The sequence below is a fragment of the Anomaloglossus baeobatrachus genome, chromosome 2 (genome assembly GCF_048569485.1).
Source record: "Anomaloglossus baeobatrachus isolate aAnoBae1 chromosome 2, aAnoBae1.hap1, whole genome shotgun sequence".
Lineage (NCBI taxonomy): Eukaryota > Metazoa > Chordata > Amphibia > Anura > Aromobatidae > Anomaloglossus > Anomaloglossus baeobatrachus.
The window spans coordinates 8,700,189-8,719,440 of record NC_134354.1 but is presented as its reverse complement, the minus strand read 5'-3'; the positions used below and the strand labels follow the sequence as shown (position 1 = coordinate 8,719,440).

The following is a 19,252-nucleotide window of genomic DNA, read 5'->3' as shown; positions in this document are numbered from 1 at the left end:
AGTGGCTCCCCTCCCCCATACTGAGGGTGTGAATGCTTGTGGCCCCCTCAGTGGCTCGCCTCCCCCATACTGAGGGTGAGAATGCTTGTGGCCCCCTCAGTGGCTCCCCTCCCCCATACTGAGGGTCTGAATGCTTGTGGCCCTCGCTGTGGCTCCCCTCCCCCATACTGAGGGTCTGAATGCTTGTGGCCCCCTCTGTGGCTCCCCTCCCCCATACTGAGGGTCTGAATGCTTGTGGCCCCCTCAGTGGCTCCCCTCCCCCATACCGAGGGTCTGAATGCTTGTGGCCCCCTCAGTAGCTCCCCTCCCCCATACTGAGGGTCTGAATGCTTGTGGCCCCCTCAGTGGCTCCCCTCCCCCATACTGAGGGTCTGAATGCTTGTGGCTCCCTCAGTGGTTCCCCTCCCCCATACTGAGGGTGTGAATGCTTGTGGCCCCCGCTGTGGCTCCCCTCCCCCCATACTGAGGGTCTGAATGCTTGTGGCTCCCTCAGTGGTTCCCCTCCCCCATACTGAGGGTGTGAATGCTTGTGGCCCCCGCTGTGGCTCCCCTCCCCCAATACTGAGGGTCTGAATGCTTGTGGCCCCCTCAGTGGCTCCCATCCCCCATACTGAGGGTGTGAATGCTTGTGGCCCCCTCAGTGGTTCCCCTCCCCCATACCGAGGGTCTGCATGCTTGTGGCCCCCTCAGTGGCTCCCCTCCCCCCATACTGAGGGTCTGAATGCTTGTGGCCCCCTCAGTGGCTCCCCTCCCCCATACTAAGGGTCTGAATGCTTGTGGCCCCCCTCAGTGGTTCCCCTCCCCAATACTGAGGGTGTGAATGCTTGTGGCCCCCTCAGTGGCTCCCCTCCCCCCATACTGAGGGTCTGAATGCTTGTGGCCCCCTTAGTGGCTCCCCTCCCCCATACCGAGGGTCTGAATGCTTGTGGCCCCCTCAGTGGCTCCCCTCCCCCATACTGAGGGTCTGAATGCTTGTGGCCTCCTCAGTGGCTCCCCTCCCCCATACCGAGGGTCTGAATGCTTGTGGCCCCCTCAGTGGCTCCCCTCCCCCATACTGAGGGTCTGAATGCTTGTGGCCCCCTCAGTGGCTCCCCTCCCCCATACCGAGGGTCTGAATGCTTGTGGTCCCCTCAGTGGCTCCCCTCCCCCATACCGAGGGTCTGAATGCTTGTGGCCCCCTCAGTGGCTCCCTTCCCCCATACCGAGGGTCTGAATGCTTGTGGCCCCCTCAGTGGCTCCCCTCCCCCATACCGAGGGTCTGAATGCTTGTGGTCCCCTCAGTGGCTCCCCCTCCCCCATACCGAGGGTCTGAATGCTTGTGGCCCCCTCAGTGGCTCCCCTCCCCCATTCCGAGGGTCTGAATGCTTGTGGCCCCCTCAGTGGCTCCCCTCCCCCATACTGAGGGTCTTGTGGCCGCGGCTCTGCTCTGTCTCCGCAGATTTTGCAGTGGCAGGAGTTTGGAGAAGACTCGGCTCAGAGCATCGTGCAAATGGCCAAGTACTTCAGCGCTCCGTGCAAGAGCATGAGGTCTATGTACAGCGAGGAGCAAATCTACCACCTGCTGGGGGAGAACACCTCCATGAGACGGCTGCTGACCGAGGCGAGTCTCACCCACACTCCCTGCAAGCCTACCCCTGCGCAGGCACATTACACACTCTGCAGCCTACCCCTGCGCAGGCACATTACACACTCTGCAGCCTTCCCCTGCGCAGGCACATTATACACTCTGCAGCCTACCCCTGCTCAGGCATATTACACACTCTGCATCCTCCCCCTGCGCAGGCACATTACACACTGTGCAGCCTCCCCCTGCGCAGGCACATTACACACTCTGCATCCTCCCCCTGCGCAGGCTCATTACACACTCTGCAGCCTCCGCCCTGCGCAGGCACATTACACACTCTGCAGCCTCTGCTCTGCGCAGGCACATTACACACTCTGCATCCTCCCCCTGCGCAGGCACATTACACACTGTGCAGCCTCCCCCTGCGCAGGCACATTACACACTCTGCATCCTCCCCCTGCGCAGGCTCATTACACACTCTGCAGCCTCCGCCCTGCGCAGGCACATTACACACTCTGCAGCCTCCGCCCTGCGCAGGCACATTACACACACTGCAGCCTCCCCTTGCGCAGGCACATTACACACACTGCATCCTCCCCCTGCGCAGGCACATTACACACACTGCATCCTCCCCCTGCGCAGGCACATTACACACACTGCATCCTCCCCCTGCGCAAGCACATTACACACTCTGCATCCTCCCCCTGCGCAGGCACATTACACACTCTGCAGCCTACCCCTGCGCAGGCACATTACACACTCTGCAGCCTTCCCCTGCGCAGGCACATTATACACTCTGCAGCCTACCCCTGCTCAGGCATATTACACACTCTGCATCCTCCCCCTGCGCAGGCACATTACACACTGTGCAGCCTCCCCCTGCGCAGGCACATTACACACTCTGCATCCTCCCCCTGCGCAGGCTCATTACACACTCTGCAGCCTCCGCCCTGCGCAGGCACATTACACACTCTGCAGCCTCTGCTCTGCGCAGGCACATTACACACTCTGCATCCTCCCCCTGCGCAGGCACATTACACACTGTGCAGCCTCCCCCTGCGCAGGCACATTACACACTCTGCATCCTCCCCCTGCGCAGGCTCATTACACACTCTGCAGCCTCCGCCCTGCGCAGGCACATTACACACTCTGCAGCCTCCGCCCTGCGCAGGCACATTACACACACTGCAGCCTCCCCTTGCGCAGGCACATTACACACACTGCATCCTCCCCCTGCGCAGGCACATTACACACACTGCATCCTCCCCCTGCGCAGGCACATTACACACACTGCATCCTCCCCCTGCGCAAGCACATTACACACTCTGCATCCTCCCCCTGCTCAGGCACATTACACACTCTGCATCCTCCCCCTGCGCAGGCACATTACACACTCTGCATCCTCCGCAGGCACATTACACACTCTGCATCCTCCGCTCTGCGCAGGCACATTACACACTCTGCATCCTCCGCTCTGCACAGGCACATTACACACACTGCATCCTCCGCTCTGCGCAGGCACATTACACACTGTGCATCCTCCGCAGGCACATTACACACTCTGCATCCTCCGCTCTGCGCAGGCACATTACACACTCTGCATCCTCCGCTCTGCACAGGCACATTACACACACTGCATCCTCCGCTCTGCGCAGGCACATTACACACTCTGCATCCTCCGCTCTGCACAGGCACATTACACACACTGCATCCTCCGCTCTGCGCAGGCACATTACACACTCTGCATCCTCCGCTCTGCACAGGCACATTACACACTCTGCATCCTCCGCTCTGCGCAGGCACATTACACACTCTGCATCCTCCGCTCTGCGCAGGCACATTACACACTCTGCATCCTCCGCTCTGCACAGGCACATTACACACTCTGCATCCTCCGCTCTGCACAGGCACATTACACACACTGCATCCTCCGCTCTGCGCAGGCACATTACACACTCTGCATCCTCCGCTCTGCGCAGGCACATTACACACTCTGCATCCTCCGCTCTGCACAGGCACATTACACACACTGCATCCTCCGCTCTGCGCAGGCACATTACACACTCTGCATCCTCCGCTCTGCACAGGCACATTACACACTCTGCAGCCTCCCCCTGCTCAGGCACATTACACACTCTGCAGCCTCCCCCCTGCGCAGGCACATTACACACTCTGCAGCCTCCCCCTGCGCAGGCACACACTCTGCAGCCTCCCCCCTGCGCAGGCACATTACACACTCTGCAGCCTCCCCCTGCGCAGGCACATTAGACACTCTGCAGCCTCCCCCTGCGCAGGCACATTACACACGCTGCATCCTCCGCCCTGCTCATTCTTGGGCACTACAGGTCCCATTGAAGTGAACGTGTCCAGAGCTTGGCAGCTGATTGCCGAGGTGCCGGGTGTTGGACCCCACCGATCAGACGTGGTGACCTATCCCATGCAATCCATATCTTCAGCCCAGAGGTCTGCTTTTCGCTGTCTTTCCGGTCAGTAATTGGCTTTTCTCTGTTTCTTTCATACAACAGAAGAACGCAGTGATAGAAAGTCTCCAGGAGCAGGTGACCAGCGCCAAGGAGAAGCTGGAGGAGCTCCTGCAGTCAGAATGCAGCATGGAGATAACCCCGCCGGTGCCGGCCACCTCCACACTGACCATCAATCAGCCCAAAGCCACTACAGAGACCTCCCCGACCGCCGGCCGAGACCACCACACAAGCCACAGTATGGTCCTCCAGGCTGATGTGAATTGTGAGGACGTGAAGCCCCCCGCTGAGGAGAGAGGTGGATTCCATCACACTGTCCTATCTCCAGAACCAAACCCAGACAACAACCTGGCGGCCGTCTCCAGAAATGGTGACTTTATGGACAACGCTACCAAGTCTCATAGGGAGAACATAGAGAGGCCAGTGGAGGGCCTGACCGAGGCTTGGGAGCAACTGTCCCGAAAGATGAACTACGTCAGCAGTGAGAAGCTTCAGGAGATCCTCAAGGAGCTCAGTGTGGAGACCCTGTCAGGGTGTAACCTGGGGTCTCCTCAAAGGCAGAGACGTGCCAGCCACAGCGTCCCACGAGAGCCTATACCACATCCCCCCGAGGGGTTCCGAAATATCTCCACCAGCTTGTCCCCATACATAACACGGAGAAGAAGAGGGCATGGATATGGCCGCAGGAACGTCTCCACTACCTCACACTACTCCAGAACCACATATCCTCCAAGCCACAGCGTCACTGGTACCAGTGACCGATATAATGGGACAGACCACCTAAGAGAAGACGGGGGTGATAGAGAAGACCTCCAATGTTCCCATCAGCCTTCAGTTCCAACAAGGAATGTAGAGTCGTGTGGGCAAGAAAATGGAGGCTTGTGGATAACCAAAATATCAGAGCCACCAGAGATGTCAGCTGGATCCAGACATGCTAACCGCTGGACCCTCACGGGGACAGAGACCCCCAGAGGCCAGACCCCCAGAGGCCAGCCCCTCAGCGGCCAGACCCCCAGAGGCCAGCCCCTCAGCTCAGAGTCAGACTCCAGCAGCTCGGAGGAGACTCTGTGTTATTGCCACCGTCCGTACTGTGACATGTGTTCCCCTCAGACGTGTGACTCCAGCGACAGCTGTGACACGGATTCCACAGACCGGCTGTACGGGTGGCCGGGGCAGCTTCGTACCACGCGGACCCTCATAAACTTTAAAGAGGACCTTACACCCACGTTTGTTTGATGGTGACACCAGTTGCACTTTCTTGTGATTCCCCATTTTGCATTTCTGACCCAAGACTCTGACCCAATGTAGAAAGACAGATCTGTCCTGGGGGGGGGGGGGGGGGGCGGTTATGACTTTGTGAATTTATGTAGGAGCCATAAATCTGAATCTGTGTCCGGATTATTGGCTTGTTGTGATAGATTTGCTTTTGTTCCCTTAGCGCAATAATGAAGAAGAAGAAGAACACTTTCTGCTAAGATTTCCAGAGAATGACCACATTTAGCTTAGTTCTGATCAGCTCTTTCTCCCCCTCTCGCAGCAGGAAGTATCAGCACAATCATAATGACATAGCTTCAGAGGTAGAATAAAGCCCCGTCCATCTACACCACGTTCCAAATAATTATGCAAATGATATTTTTCTCTGATTTTCCTGAATGCTCGGTGCAGATGACCGTCCGTCTAATAAGTCATCCCCCGTTAGAGGATACATGGAATTTTATTGTAGGACCCTCCTGTCACAAACCACCGGGGGGGGGTCACTCAGAAATCCCCCGCGCTGGCTACCAGTACGTCACAATCGGGGGGTAACAAGTGGGGGTCACCCCTACTTTATACCTCCCGACCGACAGACAGAGCACGTGACGCGCTCTCTAGCGCCCCTCTTATAGTCAGGCCAATTATGGAATTGCCCGACAATAAGCAAGGAGGCCGCTATACTACTTATGCCGATTATTGAAGGGCCCCCGGCGAGAGAAGGGTATATATTCCCCCGACCTCCGCGGGCGGAATATATAAACTCTCCCCGAATCTCACTGGCCTCCCCACAATAATCCTTGGCACAACTCGCTGCCACCAACCGATTTACGGTAACTATTAGCCGAACACACAGACGTGGGATTCAAGATCGAGATAACAGAACAGCCCAAGATTAATTATATAATTTAATCGCCTAAAGCACACTAGAAACTACAATATATACAATAGGGAATCTACAGAATATACATATGTCAGAGTACAGTTACAGATAAAGCATGGTTTACAACAGGTATGCAATTCAATCAGTTACCTTGTGCGTCTGGCCACAGGGGGGCGCTGTAGACCAGGTTTCCAGGAACTCTCTCACAGGTCTGTCCCAACCAGGCCCCCGAGCAGAAGAACACTGGAAAATGGCCGAAGTAGGGTTATCAACCTGGGCAGATCCAGGTCCCCTCCTACCTTAGTGACCTCACAGGGAAGCACTGCCACTCCCCCTGCATGGCTCAGAATTATCCAGCCAAGGGGATATTGGCCATAACTTTGCCTGGGAGCGTCGTAGGCGGACGCCAATGCTCTCATTGTGACAGTTATGAATTTAGCTACAGAACGAGGGGACTCATGACCTGTCTGCCAGTTCCCCATTGGCTGATATCACGCCTGGGGCATTTCCCAATGTCCTGCTCCCATAAAAAGGGTGTGCCGGCATCGTCCACATGCGGAGACACCATTTTTATGGTTGCCATATTTATCGGAAATATGGCTTGCGAGATATGAACCATTTTTTACTGGAGTCGTTCTGTCTGGCTATTTCCATAGCCTTGCTAACTAGCTAGCAGCCCCCACTACAGGGTGACGGCAGGGAGTCATCCTGTGTCCATTGTCCCTAAGCCACCTCATTTCAATATCACAGGACATGGCCATGGATTTGTTGCTAAACCAGTTGTGTGAAGGGAAGGGGGGGGGGGTGACACCAGGAGAGGGCTTCCTGACATGACTTGAATGTCATGATTTATCGTCATATCTCCGGATTTACCTCACACCTCCCCCCTTTTGAAGGCGCTAGGGGGCAGCACACTCCGGTGTTCCCCCGTGCGCCCGTCCGCGACCTCTCCTTGTCGGGACAGCCCGTCTGCGTTACCGTGGTCACGGCCCCTTTTGTGGCGAATGGTGAAGTTGTATTGCTGGAGCGCAAGGCTCCATCGCAACAATCGCCCATTCGTCCCAGAGACGGTGTGCAACCAGCTGAGGGGATTGTGGTCCGTCTCCACGATGAAGTGGCGCCCGTATAGATAGGGTTGCAGACGCTGCAGGGCCCACACTATGGCCAGGCACTCCTTCTCCATCGTGGAATAGGCAACTTCCCTTGGTAACAGCTTCCTGCTCAGGTACAAGACTGGGTGCTCTTGGCTCGCAGAGTCCACCTGGCTGAGCACCGCACCGAGGCCGAAGTCACTGGCGTCGGTCTGTACTACAAACGGCCGCGTGAAGTCGGCTGCCTGTAGCACGGGCGGGCTGGACAGGGCGTCCTTTAGGGCCCGGAAGGCTGTCTCGCAGTCCATTGTCCAATCGACTGCAGAGGGCAGCTTCTTCTTGGTGAGGTCCGTCAAGGGCTTTGCCAGGCTACTATAGCATGGAACAAACCTCCTATAGTACCCAGCGGTCCCCAAGAAGGACATCACCTGCTTCTTGGTCCTGGGGGTGGGCCAGGATGCGATGGCTTCCACTTTCTCAGGCTCGGGCTTCAGTGTTCTCCCGCCTACCCGGTGACCGAGGTACTGGACCTCGCTCATGGCCAGCTGACACTTTCCCGGCTTGATGGTCAAACCTGCCCGGTGGATCCGCCTGAGCACCTGTGCTAGATGCTCTAGGTGGTCCTCCCAGGTGGGACTGAAGACGGCAATGTCATCCAGGTACGCGGCCGCGTACCCTTCAAGTCCCTTGAGCAGGGTGTTGACCATCCGCTGGAAAGTGGCAGGGGCATTCCTCATCCCGAATGGCATCACCGTGGACTCGTACAGTCCAAATGGGGTAATAAAGGCAGAGCGTTCCCTGGCCTTGCGAGTCAGGGGGATCTGCCAATATCCCCGGCTCAGGTCCATGATGGTCAGGTACTGAGCCCCGGCCAACTGATCGAGCAGGTCATCGATGCGTGGCATTGGGTACGCATCGGCGACCGTGACAGCATTGAGCCCCCTGTAGTCCACGCAGAACCGAGTGGTTCGGTCCTTCTTAGGGACGAGGACTACAGGCGAGGCCCAAGCGCTGTTGGATGCCTGGATCACCCCCCAGCTTCAGCATCTCGTCAATCTCCTGGCGCATGTGTTGCTGCACCTCCAGGGAGACCCGATATGCTGAACGCCGGATCGGGGGATGATCCCCAGTGTCCACGTGATGGACAGCCAAGTCAGTCCTTCCGGGCTGGTTGGTAAACAACCCCCGGAAGGGGTGTAGGGTGGCCCACAGCTGGGACCGTTGGTCCTCCAAGAGCTGGTGGCCAACCTCCACATCCTCAATGGATCCGCCTGCCCTAACCTGGGCTAGCATATCCAAGAGGGTTTCCGCTTCTCCCTCCTCGGGCAGGTTGCACACGGGGAGCGCACATGCCTCCCGCTCATGATGTGCCTTCATCATGTTCACATGGAAGGGCTTCCGCCTTCCACGGGCAGGGTCCAGGGTGACCAGGTACGTCACAGGGTTGAGCTGCTGGTACACGAGGTATGGGCCTTCCCAGGCTGCCTGAAGCTTGTCCTGTGGTACGGGGACCAGTACCCACACCTTTTGACCCACTTGGTAGGTCCTCTCACAAGCGTTCTGGTCGTACCAACGCTTCTGATCGGCCTGGGCTTGAGCCATATTGTCGTGTACCAGTTGCGTCACGGCCTGCATTTTGTCCCGGAAGCGCATGACATACTCGATAACCGACACTCCAGGGGTGGCCAAATCCCCTTCCCAAGCCTCTTTCACCAGAGCCAGGGGGCCCCGCACACGTCGCCCGTACAGGAGCTCAAACGGTGAGAATCCTGTTGAGGCCTGTGGAACCTCCCGGTAAGCAAATAACAGGTGTGGGAGATACCGCTCCCAGTCACTCCCATGGGAGTCGACCAACATCTTAAGCATCTGCTTTAAGGTGCCATTGAACCGCTCGCACAGGCCATTAGTCTGTGGATGGTACGGGCTGGCCACCAGATGTCGCACCTGGACTTGCTTACAGAGGGCCTCCATCAGCTGGGACATGAATTGGGTCCCCCGGTCAGTGAGCATTTCCTGGGGAAAACCCACTCGGGAGAAAATCTCCAGCAATGCGGTGGCCACCTTGTCAGCCCGAATGGACGACAAGGCCACTGCTTCTGGGTACCGGGTGGCATAGTCAACTACCGTCAGTATGAAGCGTTTCCCGGAGCTGCTGGGGATGGCCAGCGGGCCGACCAGATCCACAGCCACCCTCCTGAAAGGCTCATCGATGATTGGCAGAGATACCAGTGGGGCTTTGGGGCGTGGCCCCGCCTTCCCCACTCTCTGACAGGTTTCACACGAACGGCAGTAGGCAGCCACATCGGCCCCCATTTTTGGCCAGTAGAAATGCTGGTTTAACCTGGCCTTGGTCTTAGCGATCCCTAGGTGTCCGGCCATCGGAATCTCATGTGCGATCCGCAACAACTCCGTCCGGAACGGATAGGGTACCACCAACTGTCGGTCCCTGGGCCACGCCTCCGGTGAACCCTGCTGGACCGTGGCCCGGTACAGCCGTCCTTGGTCCCAGACCACTCGCTCCGGGTCCGAGTCCGAGGGAGGCTGTGCCGCCTGCTCCTTAAGAGCTTTCAGGCTGTCGTCAGCTTCTAACGCTGCCTGAAACCCCTGACTAGATGTGGCCAGAATCGACGAGACTGTCACATCTTCGGTCAGTACCCCGGGACCTGTGTCCTGGCCTCCACCTGACTCGGCTGCCACTTGGTCAGAAGGGGAAGAGCTATCGGACCTCCGGGAGGCCCCTTGGCTTCCAGCACTCCCACTGCGGGTGACAGCGGCCACAGCCGCTGCGACCGTGGGTCGTGCCTGCTCCTCCTCCGTTCCTGACCAAGTCGCCGGTTCAGGCAGACCTACCTGGCTTCCTGACACCCCGGTTGTGGGGGAACCATGCACCGAGATCTTACCTGGGAGCACTTCCGCTCCTGGACCGGCCCCAATCTCACCTGCCTGTTCCCCTCCTGCAGCAACAGAACCCCGCTGTGAAATCTCTGGGGACCCCACATTTGCTGTGGTAGCCCCCACCCCACACACTGGTCCTCCCCCTGCAGCACCCTGCTCTCTGCTTATCCCTGCAGAGGGCAACAGATCCCAGCTCACAGGCTGGTTACTTGTAGAGGCATTGTCACACCTTTCTCTGACCCCCTCCCCTGTCACAGCTGCAGCTGAGTGTGTGTCTATGGTGTCTATGCAAGCAGAAATCTCAGAGTTCACTCCCTCCTCCCTTACATCATTCATAGATAACACATTAACATTGTCCGGAGGCATGTCAGCACTGGCTGAAGGTTCAGCCTTTGGGGCGGGGCCAAACTGGGAGGTTATTTGCCCCAAATCTGTCCCAAGTAGCACGTTTGCAGGGATCCGATCAGTTACCCCCACCTCCCTCACCCCTCGCCCTGCGCCCCAGTCCACATAAATGTCAGCAACAGGCAGCGCCGGGTCAATGCCTCCAATCCCGGAGACAGCGAGGGTTTTTCCAGGGATCAAGTCTTGGGGGGACACCATCTCAGGCCGCACCAGAGTCACCTCCGAGGCGCTGTCTCGCAGTCCTATGGTCACAGACCGGCCGACGGTGACAGGTTGGAAGCTGTCCAGGGACCTACCACCACCCCCACCCACACAATACACCTTGGGCGGCCCTTGGGACGGGGACGGAGCCGGGGCCTTGGGACGCTGAGGGCACATGGCCTTGAAGTGTCCAGGTAGGTTGCACTGGTGGCACCGTCTTGGTTCTGCCACGGGCCTGGAGAGGGGAGTTGAGGGGGACACCCCCTGCAGTCTAGGGGCAGGTGGGGCAGTCGCAGAGTTCATCTTACCCCCTCTCCAGGTGCTGCTGGTGGCTGCTCTCCTGGCTTCAGGAGCCCGATTGTTGGTGTAGTCATCTGCCAGGGCAGCTGTAGCCGTGGATCCCTTTGGCTTCTGGTCTCGGATGAACTGGCGGAGATCCTCAGGGCAGTTCCACAAGAGTTGCTCCGTGATGAACAAGTCCAGGATCTCCGGTCCGGTGGAAAGCTGCAGGCCTTGGGTCCAGTGGTCGGCAGCTCGGGCAAGTGCCCGCCGGTGGTCAGCCCAGGAGTCCTTTGGTCCCTTCTGCAGCGTCCGGAACTTCTTGCGGTAGGACTCCGGGGTGAGGTTGTACTGTTGGATCAGGGCCCGCTTGATGGTGTCGTAGCCCTGATCCGCCTCAGCAGGCAAGTCCCCAAGGATATCCAGGGCCTTACCCCTTAAACGGGGGGTCAGGTATTTGGCCCACTGGTCCTTGTTCAGATGATGCTGCAAGCAAGTCCGTTCAAAAGCAGTCAAGAAAGAGTCCAAGTCTCCATCCTTCTCCAGCACTGGGAAGTCCTCAACACGGACCTTTGGAAGTTTGGTGTCTGGAAGGTCACGGGTGGCTGATGAGGGCCGGAGCTGAGCTAGCTGCAGCTGGTAGTTACGCTCTGCCTGGCGCTCTTCACGCGCTGCTTGCCGCTCACGCTCGGCCATGAGTTCCTTGTAGCCCTCCCGGTCTCCAGCCTGGCGTAGGGCCATAGCCATTTGAAGAAGGCTATCCGAGCCTCCCAGGCTCGGTGGAATGGCACGTGGTGATCTGCGGCCCGCTGCGGAGCCTGGTGCTTCACTGTCCATTGCAGAGCGGAGGGCTGGCGTCTGGCTCGTTGAGGACCCTTGGGCGAGCTGCTCCTCATCTTGTCCAGCAGTGCCCGGTTGTGCAATGTCCTCTGCAGAGCTGTTTTCTGGCGTCGAGCTCCTGGAGGACTCGTGGACAACCTCCTCATCGTCTCTGGCCTGAGCATCGGCCATTCCTTTGGCTTTGCTCCTGGTGCTCTCAGCCATTCTTGCAGACTTTTGGTCACTGACACAGAACTGACACCTGATGCCTCCACACACCTTACAGTATCTGCACTCTGACACTCTAGTGTTGAGCTAGTCTGAAGACCCCAGCAGCCACAGCTGCTGCAGGCAGTCTTTAGTGTCTGGGAGTATGGGTCTCACACTCACACACACTATTATCTCGATCCCACCGCTTGCCACCAATATGTCACAAACCACCGGGGGGGTCACTCAGAAGTCCCCCGCGCTGGCTACCAGTACGTCACAATCGGGGGGTAACAAGTGGGGTCACCCCTCCATTATACCTCCCGACCGACAGACAGAGCACGTGACGCGCTCTCTAGCGCCCCTCTTATAGTCAGGCCAATTATGGAATTGCCCGACAATAAGCAAGGAGGCCGCTATACTACTTATGCCGATTATTGAAGGGCCCCCGGCGAGAGAAGGGTATATATTCCCCCGACCTCCGCGGGCGGAATATATAAACTCTCCCCGAATCTCACTGGCCTCCCCACAATAATCCTTGGCACAACTCGCTGCCACCAACCGATTTACGGTAACTATTAGCCGAACACACAGACGTGGGATTCAAGATCGAGATAACAGAACAGCCCAAGATTAATTATATAATTTAATCGCCTAAAGCACACTAGAAACTACAATATATACAATAGGGAATCTACAGAATATACAGTTATGTCAGAGTACAGTTACAGATAAAGCATGGTTTACAACAGGTATGCAATTCAATCAGTTACCTTGTGCGTCTGGCCACAGGGGGGCGCTGTAGACCAGGTTTCCAGGAACTCTCTCACAGGTCTGTCCCAACCAGGCCCCCGAGCAGAAGAACACTGGAAAATGGCCGAAGTAGGGTTATCAACCTGGGCAGATCCAGGTCCCCTCCTACCTTAGTGACCTCACAGGGAAGCACTGCCACTCCCCCTGCATGGATCAGAATTATCCAGCCAAGGGGATATTGGCCATAACTTTGCCTGGGAGCGTCGTAGGCGGACGCCAATGCTCTCATTGTGACAGTTATGAATTTAGCTACAGAACGAGGGGACTCATGACCTGTCTGCCAGTTCCCCATTGGCTGATATCACGCCTGGGGCATTTCCCAATGTCCTGCTCCCATAAAAAGGGTGTGCCGGCATCGTCCACATGCGGAGACACCATTTTTATGGTTGCCATATTTATCGGAAATATGGCTTGCGAGATATGAACCATTTTTTACTGGAGTCGTTCTGTCTGGCTATTTCCATAGCCTTGCTAACTAGCTAGCAGCCCCCACTACAGGGTGACGGCAGGGAGTCATCCTGTGTCCATTGTCCCTAAGCCACCTCATTTCAATATCACAGGACATGGCCATGGATTTGTTGCTAAACCAGTTGTGTGAAGGGAAGGGGGGGGGGGTGACACCAGGAGAGGGCTTCCTGACATGACTTGAATGTCATGATTTATCGTCATATCTCCGGATTTACCTCACACCTCCCAATGATCACAGTATAATCCTCCTGTTCCACATTATTGGGCACAGGAGAGTTTCTAAACATTTTATATGTTGTAAAGAGTGAAAATGCTGATTTGTGGAATTTGCAGCATTAGGAGGTCACATTTACTGAGATAAAAAGCTATTTAAATCCAGAACCTCCTAACAGGCCGAGTTACATGTAACACAGGAGCCCTTCTGTGATATTCACAATCCTTGCATCCATTGAACTTGTGAGTTTTTGGAGCGTTTCTGCTTGAATTTCTTTGCATGATGTCAGAATCGCCTCCAGAGCTGCTGTTGTGATGTGAGCTGCCTCCCACCCTCATAGATCTTCTGCTTCATGATACTCCAAAGTTTCTCTATAGGGTTGAGGTCAGGGGAAGATGGTGGCCACACCATGAGTTTATCTGCTTTTATTCCCATAGCAGCCAATGACACAGAGGTGTTCTTTGCAGCATGAGATGGGGCATTGTCATGCATGAAGATGATTTTGCTCCTGAAGGCACGTTTCTGCTTTTTGTACCATGGAAGAAAGTTGTCAGTCAGAAGCTCTATATACTTTGCAGAGGTCATTTTCACACCTTCAGGAACCCTAAAGGGGCGTACCAGATGTCTCCCTATGATTCTAGCCCAAAACATGACTCCTCCAGCTCCTTGCTTTTGTCGCAGCCTTGTTGGGACACGGTGGCCATCCACCAACCATCCACTACTCCATCCATCTGCACCATACAGGGTTGCTGCACACTCATCAGTAAACAAGACTGTTTGAACATTAGACTTCATGTATGTCTGGGCCACTGCAGCCATTTCTGCTTGTGAGCACTGGTTAGGGGGTGGCCGAATAGTAGGTTTATGCACCACAGCAAGCCTCTGAAGGACCCTACATCTTGAGGTTGGAGGGGCTCCAGAGGCTCCAGCAGCTTCACATATCTGTTTGCTGGTGTGTAATGGCTTTTCAGCAGCAGCTCTCTTAGGCCCCCTTCACACGTCAGTGATTCTGATAAGTTTGTGCTTTTTTTATACGTACCAGAATCACTGACATACACAGACCCTTTATAATCAATGGGTCTGCTCACACGAGTGATTTTTCACTGAACGTGTCTCCGTGCACGCGTGGCTGTGATTCTGCACAGAGACAAGTCAGTTTTTCCTGGCATCACTGATGACCCACACTATGGTGTGATCCATGTGTGATCAGTGAAACACGTACCAGAAAATCACGGACATATTAAATATTTTCAACTTACCTTGCCTGCGATTTGCTGTGCCTGCTCCGCTCTCGGCAGCTCCTGCCTGGCTCATGAATATTCATGAGAGCAGGAAAACCCAACCAGGAAGTAGGTGCTGAGAGCGGTGGGCGGACGCTGCAGAGCCGAGGAGTTCAGCACCATGGAAAGCTGTTCTAGTATCTGCCATTACTACCTCTTGTGGTCGCATTCCACAGTCTGACCGCTCTAACTGTAAAGAACCCTTTCCTATTTAGCTGCCAGAATCTCTCCCCCCCCCGCAGTGAGTGCCCCTTGGTCCTTAGTATTGTCTTCCCCCGCAGTGTATGCCCCTGGTCCTTAGTATTGTCTTCCCCCGCAGTGAGTGCCCCCTGGTCCTTAGTATTGTCTTCCCCCCGCAGTGAGTGCCCCCTGGTCCTTAGTATTGTCTTCCCCCCGCAGTGAGTGCCCCTGGTCCTTAGTATTGTCTTCCCCCGCAGTGTATGCCCCTGGTCCTTAGTATTGTCTTCCCCCCGCAGTGAGTGCCCCCTGGTCCTTAGTATTGTCTTCCCCCGCAGTGAGTGCCCCCTGGTCCTTAGTATTGTCTTCCCCCGCAGTGAGTGCCCCCTGGTCCTTAGTATTGTCTTCCCCCGTAGTGAGTGCCCCTGGTCCTTAGTATTGTCTTCCCCCGCAGTGAGTGCCCCTGGTCCTTAGTATTGTCTTCCCCCGCAGTGAGTGCCCGTGGTCCTTAGTATTGTCTTCCCCCCGCAGTGAGTGCCCCCTGGTCTTTAGTATTGTCTTCCCCCCGCAGTGAGTGCCCCCTGGTCCTTAGTATTGTCTTCCCCCGCAGTGACTGTCCCTGGTCCTTAGTATTGTCTTTGGAAGGAATAAGTCCTGCGCCGTCCTTTATATTGACCACACATGTATTTATACATATGAGATCTCCTCTGAGACAGCTTTTTCCACCTCTCATCATACGGGCGGCCTCCATTCCTCCTCATGCGGGCGGCCTCCATTCCTCCTCATGCGGGCGGCCTCCATTCCTCATCATAAGGGGGCCTCCCTTCCTCCTCATACGGGCGGCCTCCCTTCCTCCTCATACGGGCGGCCTCCATTCCTCCTCATACGGGCGGCCTCCATTCCTCCTCATACGGGCGGCCTCCCTTCCTCATCATACGGGCGGCCTCCATTCCTCATCATACGGGCGGCCTCCCTTACTCCTCATACGGGCGGCCTCCATTCCTCCTCATACAGGCGGCCTCCATTTCTCCTCATACGGGCGGCCTCCATTCCTCATCATACGGGTGGCCTCCCTTACTCCTCATACGGGCGGCCTCCATTCCTCCTCATACGGGCGGCCTCCATTCCTCCTCATACGGGCGGCCTCCATTCCTCCTCATACGGGCGGCCTCCATTCCTCCTCATACGGGCGGCCTCCCTTCCTCCTCATACGGGCGGCCTCCCTTCCTCATCATACGGGCGGCCTCCCTTACTCCTCATACGGGCGGCCTCCCTTACTCCTCATACGGGCGGCCTCCCTTACTCCTCATACGGGCGGCCTCCATTCCTCCTCATACGGGCGGCCTCTATTCCTCATCATATGGGCGGCCTCTATTCCTCCTCATATGGGCAGCCTCCTTTCCTCCTCATACGGGCAGCCTCTATTGCTCATCATACGGGCGGTCTCCATTACTCTTCATACGGGCGGCCTCCATTCCTCATCATACGGGCAGCCTCCATTCCTCATCATACGGGCGGCCTCCATTCCTCATCATACGGGCGGCCTCCATTCCTCATCATACGGGCGGCCTCCATTCCTCCTCATATGGGCGTCCTCCATTCCTCATCATACGGGCAGCCTCTATTCCTCATCATATGGGCGGCCTCCTTTACTCTTCATACGGGCGGCCTCCATTCCTCCTCATACGGGCAGCCTCCATTCCTCATCACATGGGCGTCCTCCATTCCTCATCATACGGGCAGCCTCTATTCCTCCATATATGGGCGGCCTCCATTACTCTTCATACTGGGGCCTCCATTCCTTGTAATAATCTAGCTGCCGCCATTGAACTGACTCGAGTTTCTGAATGTACTTTACAAATGGTGGAGCCCAAAACTGGATCCCATATTCCAGATGTGGCCTTACCTGTGATCTATAGAGGGGTAACATTACGTTTGGATCCCGGGATCTAATCTCTCTTTTTCTCCTCCCTTTTGCAGCTGCTGCCTGACATTGAGCTGCTGCTCTTGTACCCAGAATCCTCCGCTCTCTCTCCAGACATTGATGCTGCTGCTCGGTTACTTGTACCCAGAATCCCCCGCTCTTCCTCCTGACATTGAGGTGCTGCTCGGTTACTTGTACCCAGAATCCCCCGCTCCTTCTCCTGTTCTGTAGTCCGGAGGTTACTTCCATTTAATGTACACGCAGCTATAGGATGACTCCGTCCTCGGGGCATTACTCCACATTTATCCCCATTATATCTCCTCTGTTCAGTGTCTGCCCATTCAAACATCATTCTGTAATATTGTACTATCCAGGTCAGTATTTAATATCCTACATAGTTTGGTGGCGTCAGCAAAGACTGACACTTTCCTATCAGTCCCATCCACAAGGTGATTAATAAAGAGATGAATCTGTGATGTGCATTGTCCTGCAGGTGCCTTCAGACGTCTGTGCCCGGAACATTGCACAGATACAACGCTACAGTCTATGGTGCAGTTCACATATCCAGAATGGGAAAATCACAGACTTGTCCATTTGTTTATAATGAAACATGGCGCTGCCTGTGAGCCGTGTCTCTTCTTTCAGATGGAAGTCATTATTTCTGTGACGCCATGTAGTACCATACGTGTTACCAGCACCTCCTGTTGTATATGATGAGCCCGTGATTGGCTTCGGTGTTTCTCGCTTTGACTCATCTGTGTATAATCTGAATCACAGATCAAAATGATCCAAACAAATCTCTGGGTCCAGGACTGAAGAGACACGCATTCAGTTCAGTCATATGCCGGCTCCCGGACAGCCCGCGACTGTGCCGGCAGATGATGGCGGTGTCATTTCCCCATCATCTGCCTCTCGGAGCTGCGTCACCCGAGATCTCTAACAGCGTGCGGCCCGGGGGAGGGGGGTGTAATGTATGTCCTTAGGAGCCGAAAACAGCCCTCCAATACAGTCACAGGGGTTTGCTGAGACCCCCGGGTCCCTGATGACGGTAATCCAGTGATCGCCAGCTTCTGAGAGCAGGATTTCTTCCTTACACACTAAGGCCCTGTGCGCACACTGCGTTTTTTGCAGCGGATTTGCTGCGGTTTTTGTTCATGACCTTTCTGCAGACCTTCCCCAGCAAAATCTATGGGAAAACCAAAATGCTGTGCGCACACTGCGGTTTTTTCCCCTATAGATTTTTCTGCAGCAAAAAAGAATGTCACTTCTTTTCCACAGGCTCCTGCGTTTTTGCCATAGATAATGGAAAAAAAAAAAACTGCAGGGACCAACCCGCGGAAAAAAACTCAACAAAACTGGTGCGGAGATCTGCCAGAGGGTGCAGAGATCTGCCAGAGGGTGCAGAGATCTGCCAGAGGGTGCGGAGATCTGCCAGAGGGTGCGGAGATCTGCCAGAGGGTGCAGAGATCTGCCAGAGGGTGCAGAGATCTGCCAGAGGGTGCAGAGATCTGCCAGAGGGTGCAGAGATCTGCCAGAGGGTGCAGAGATCTGCCAGAGGGTGCAGAGATCTGCCAGAGGGTGCAGAGATCTGCCAGAGGGTGCGGAGATCTGCCAGAGGGTGCGGATTTTTCTTAAGAAAAGCAAAAAATTTCCCAGTGCACACAGAACCGAATACAGTGATATCGCTGTATATAGTAAAGACAACAGCAGGTTCAGGCCCCCTAAGAAGACTGATAAATACAGAGAAAAGAAAAAAAAAACTTAAGAACAAAAAAAAACAAATATATATATAAAAGTACAAATCCCCTCCCTCTCACCCCATAAAAAAAAAAAAACGCACGTGGTATTGTTACCAAAGTCCGATCCATCAACATATAAAGTTCATTAACCCGACCGGTAAACCCCAAAAAAAAAAAAAAAAAAAAAAAAAAAAAAACACAAAACCACCAAAATTCAGTTTTTTCACCCTAAAAAACACAGGTGATCATAACCCCAAAACTGTATCAATAAAAATGTCGGCTCAGGATCCCCCAAAAATTAAGTGTTACAGGTATCAAAAAAACGGTGACAAGGAAAATCTGTATTTTATTTTTTTTTCCACATTTTTGATTTTTTTCACCACTTCAATAATAATAACCTGCAGCTTCATCATCATCATCATCATCATCATTATTATTATTAGGTTTGGCATCTTGGGCATCGTTCACACCTGGAGAATCACTGACAGGTCAGACATTTCTGTATAGAAAACCCAAAAAACAACTGCAAAATTGGGCAATTTTCACGCTTTTGTAATCTATT

The 19,252-nt window shown here is 55.1% G+C and overlaps 1 protein-coding gene across 1 annotated transcript in view; it reads left to right on the top strand.

Annotated features, from left to right (window-relative positions):
* Positions 1 to 5,349, top strand: part of GPR156 (G protein-coupled receptor 156) — a 61,342-nt gene extending 55,993 nt beyond the window's left edge. The window contains exons 8-9 of the mRNA XM_075332778.1: positions 1,439 to 1,600; positions 4,090 to 5,349. Coding sequence (XP_075188893.1) covers positions 1,439 to 1,600; positions 4,090 to 5,280 — 1,353 coding nt within the window. The 3' untranslated portion in view covers positions 5,281 to 5,349. The remainder of the gene's footprint in view (positions 1 to 1,438; positions 1,601 to 4,089) is intronic.
* Positions 5,350 to 19,252: the final 13,903 nt, after the last annotated feature.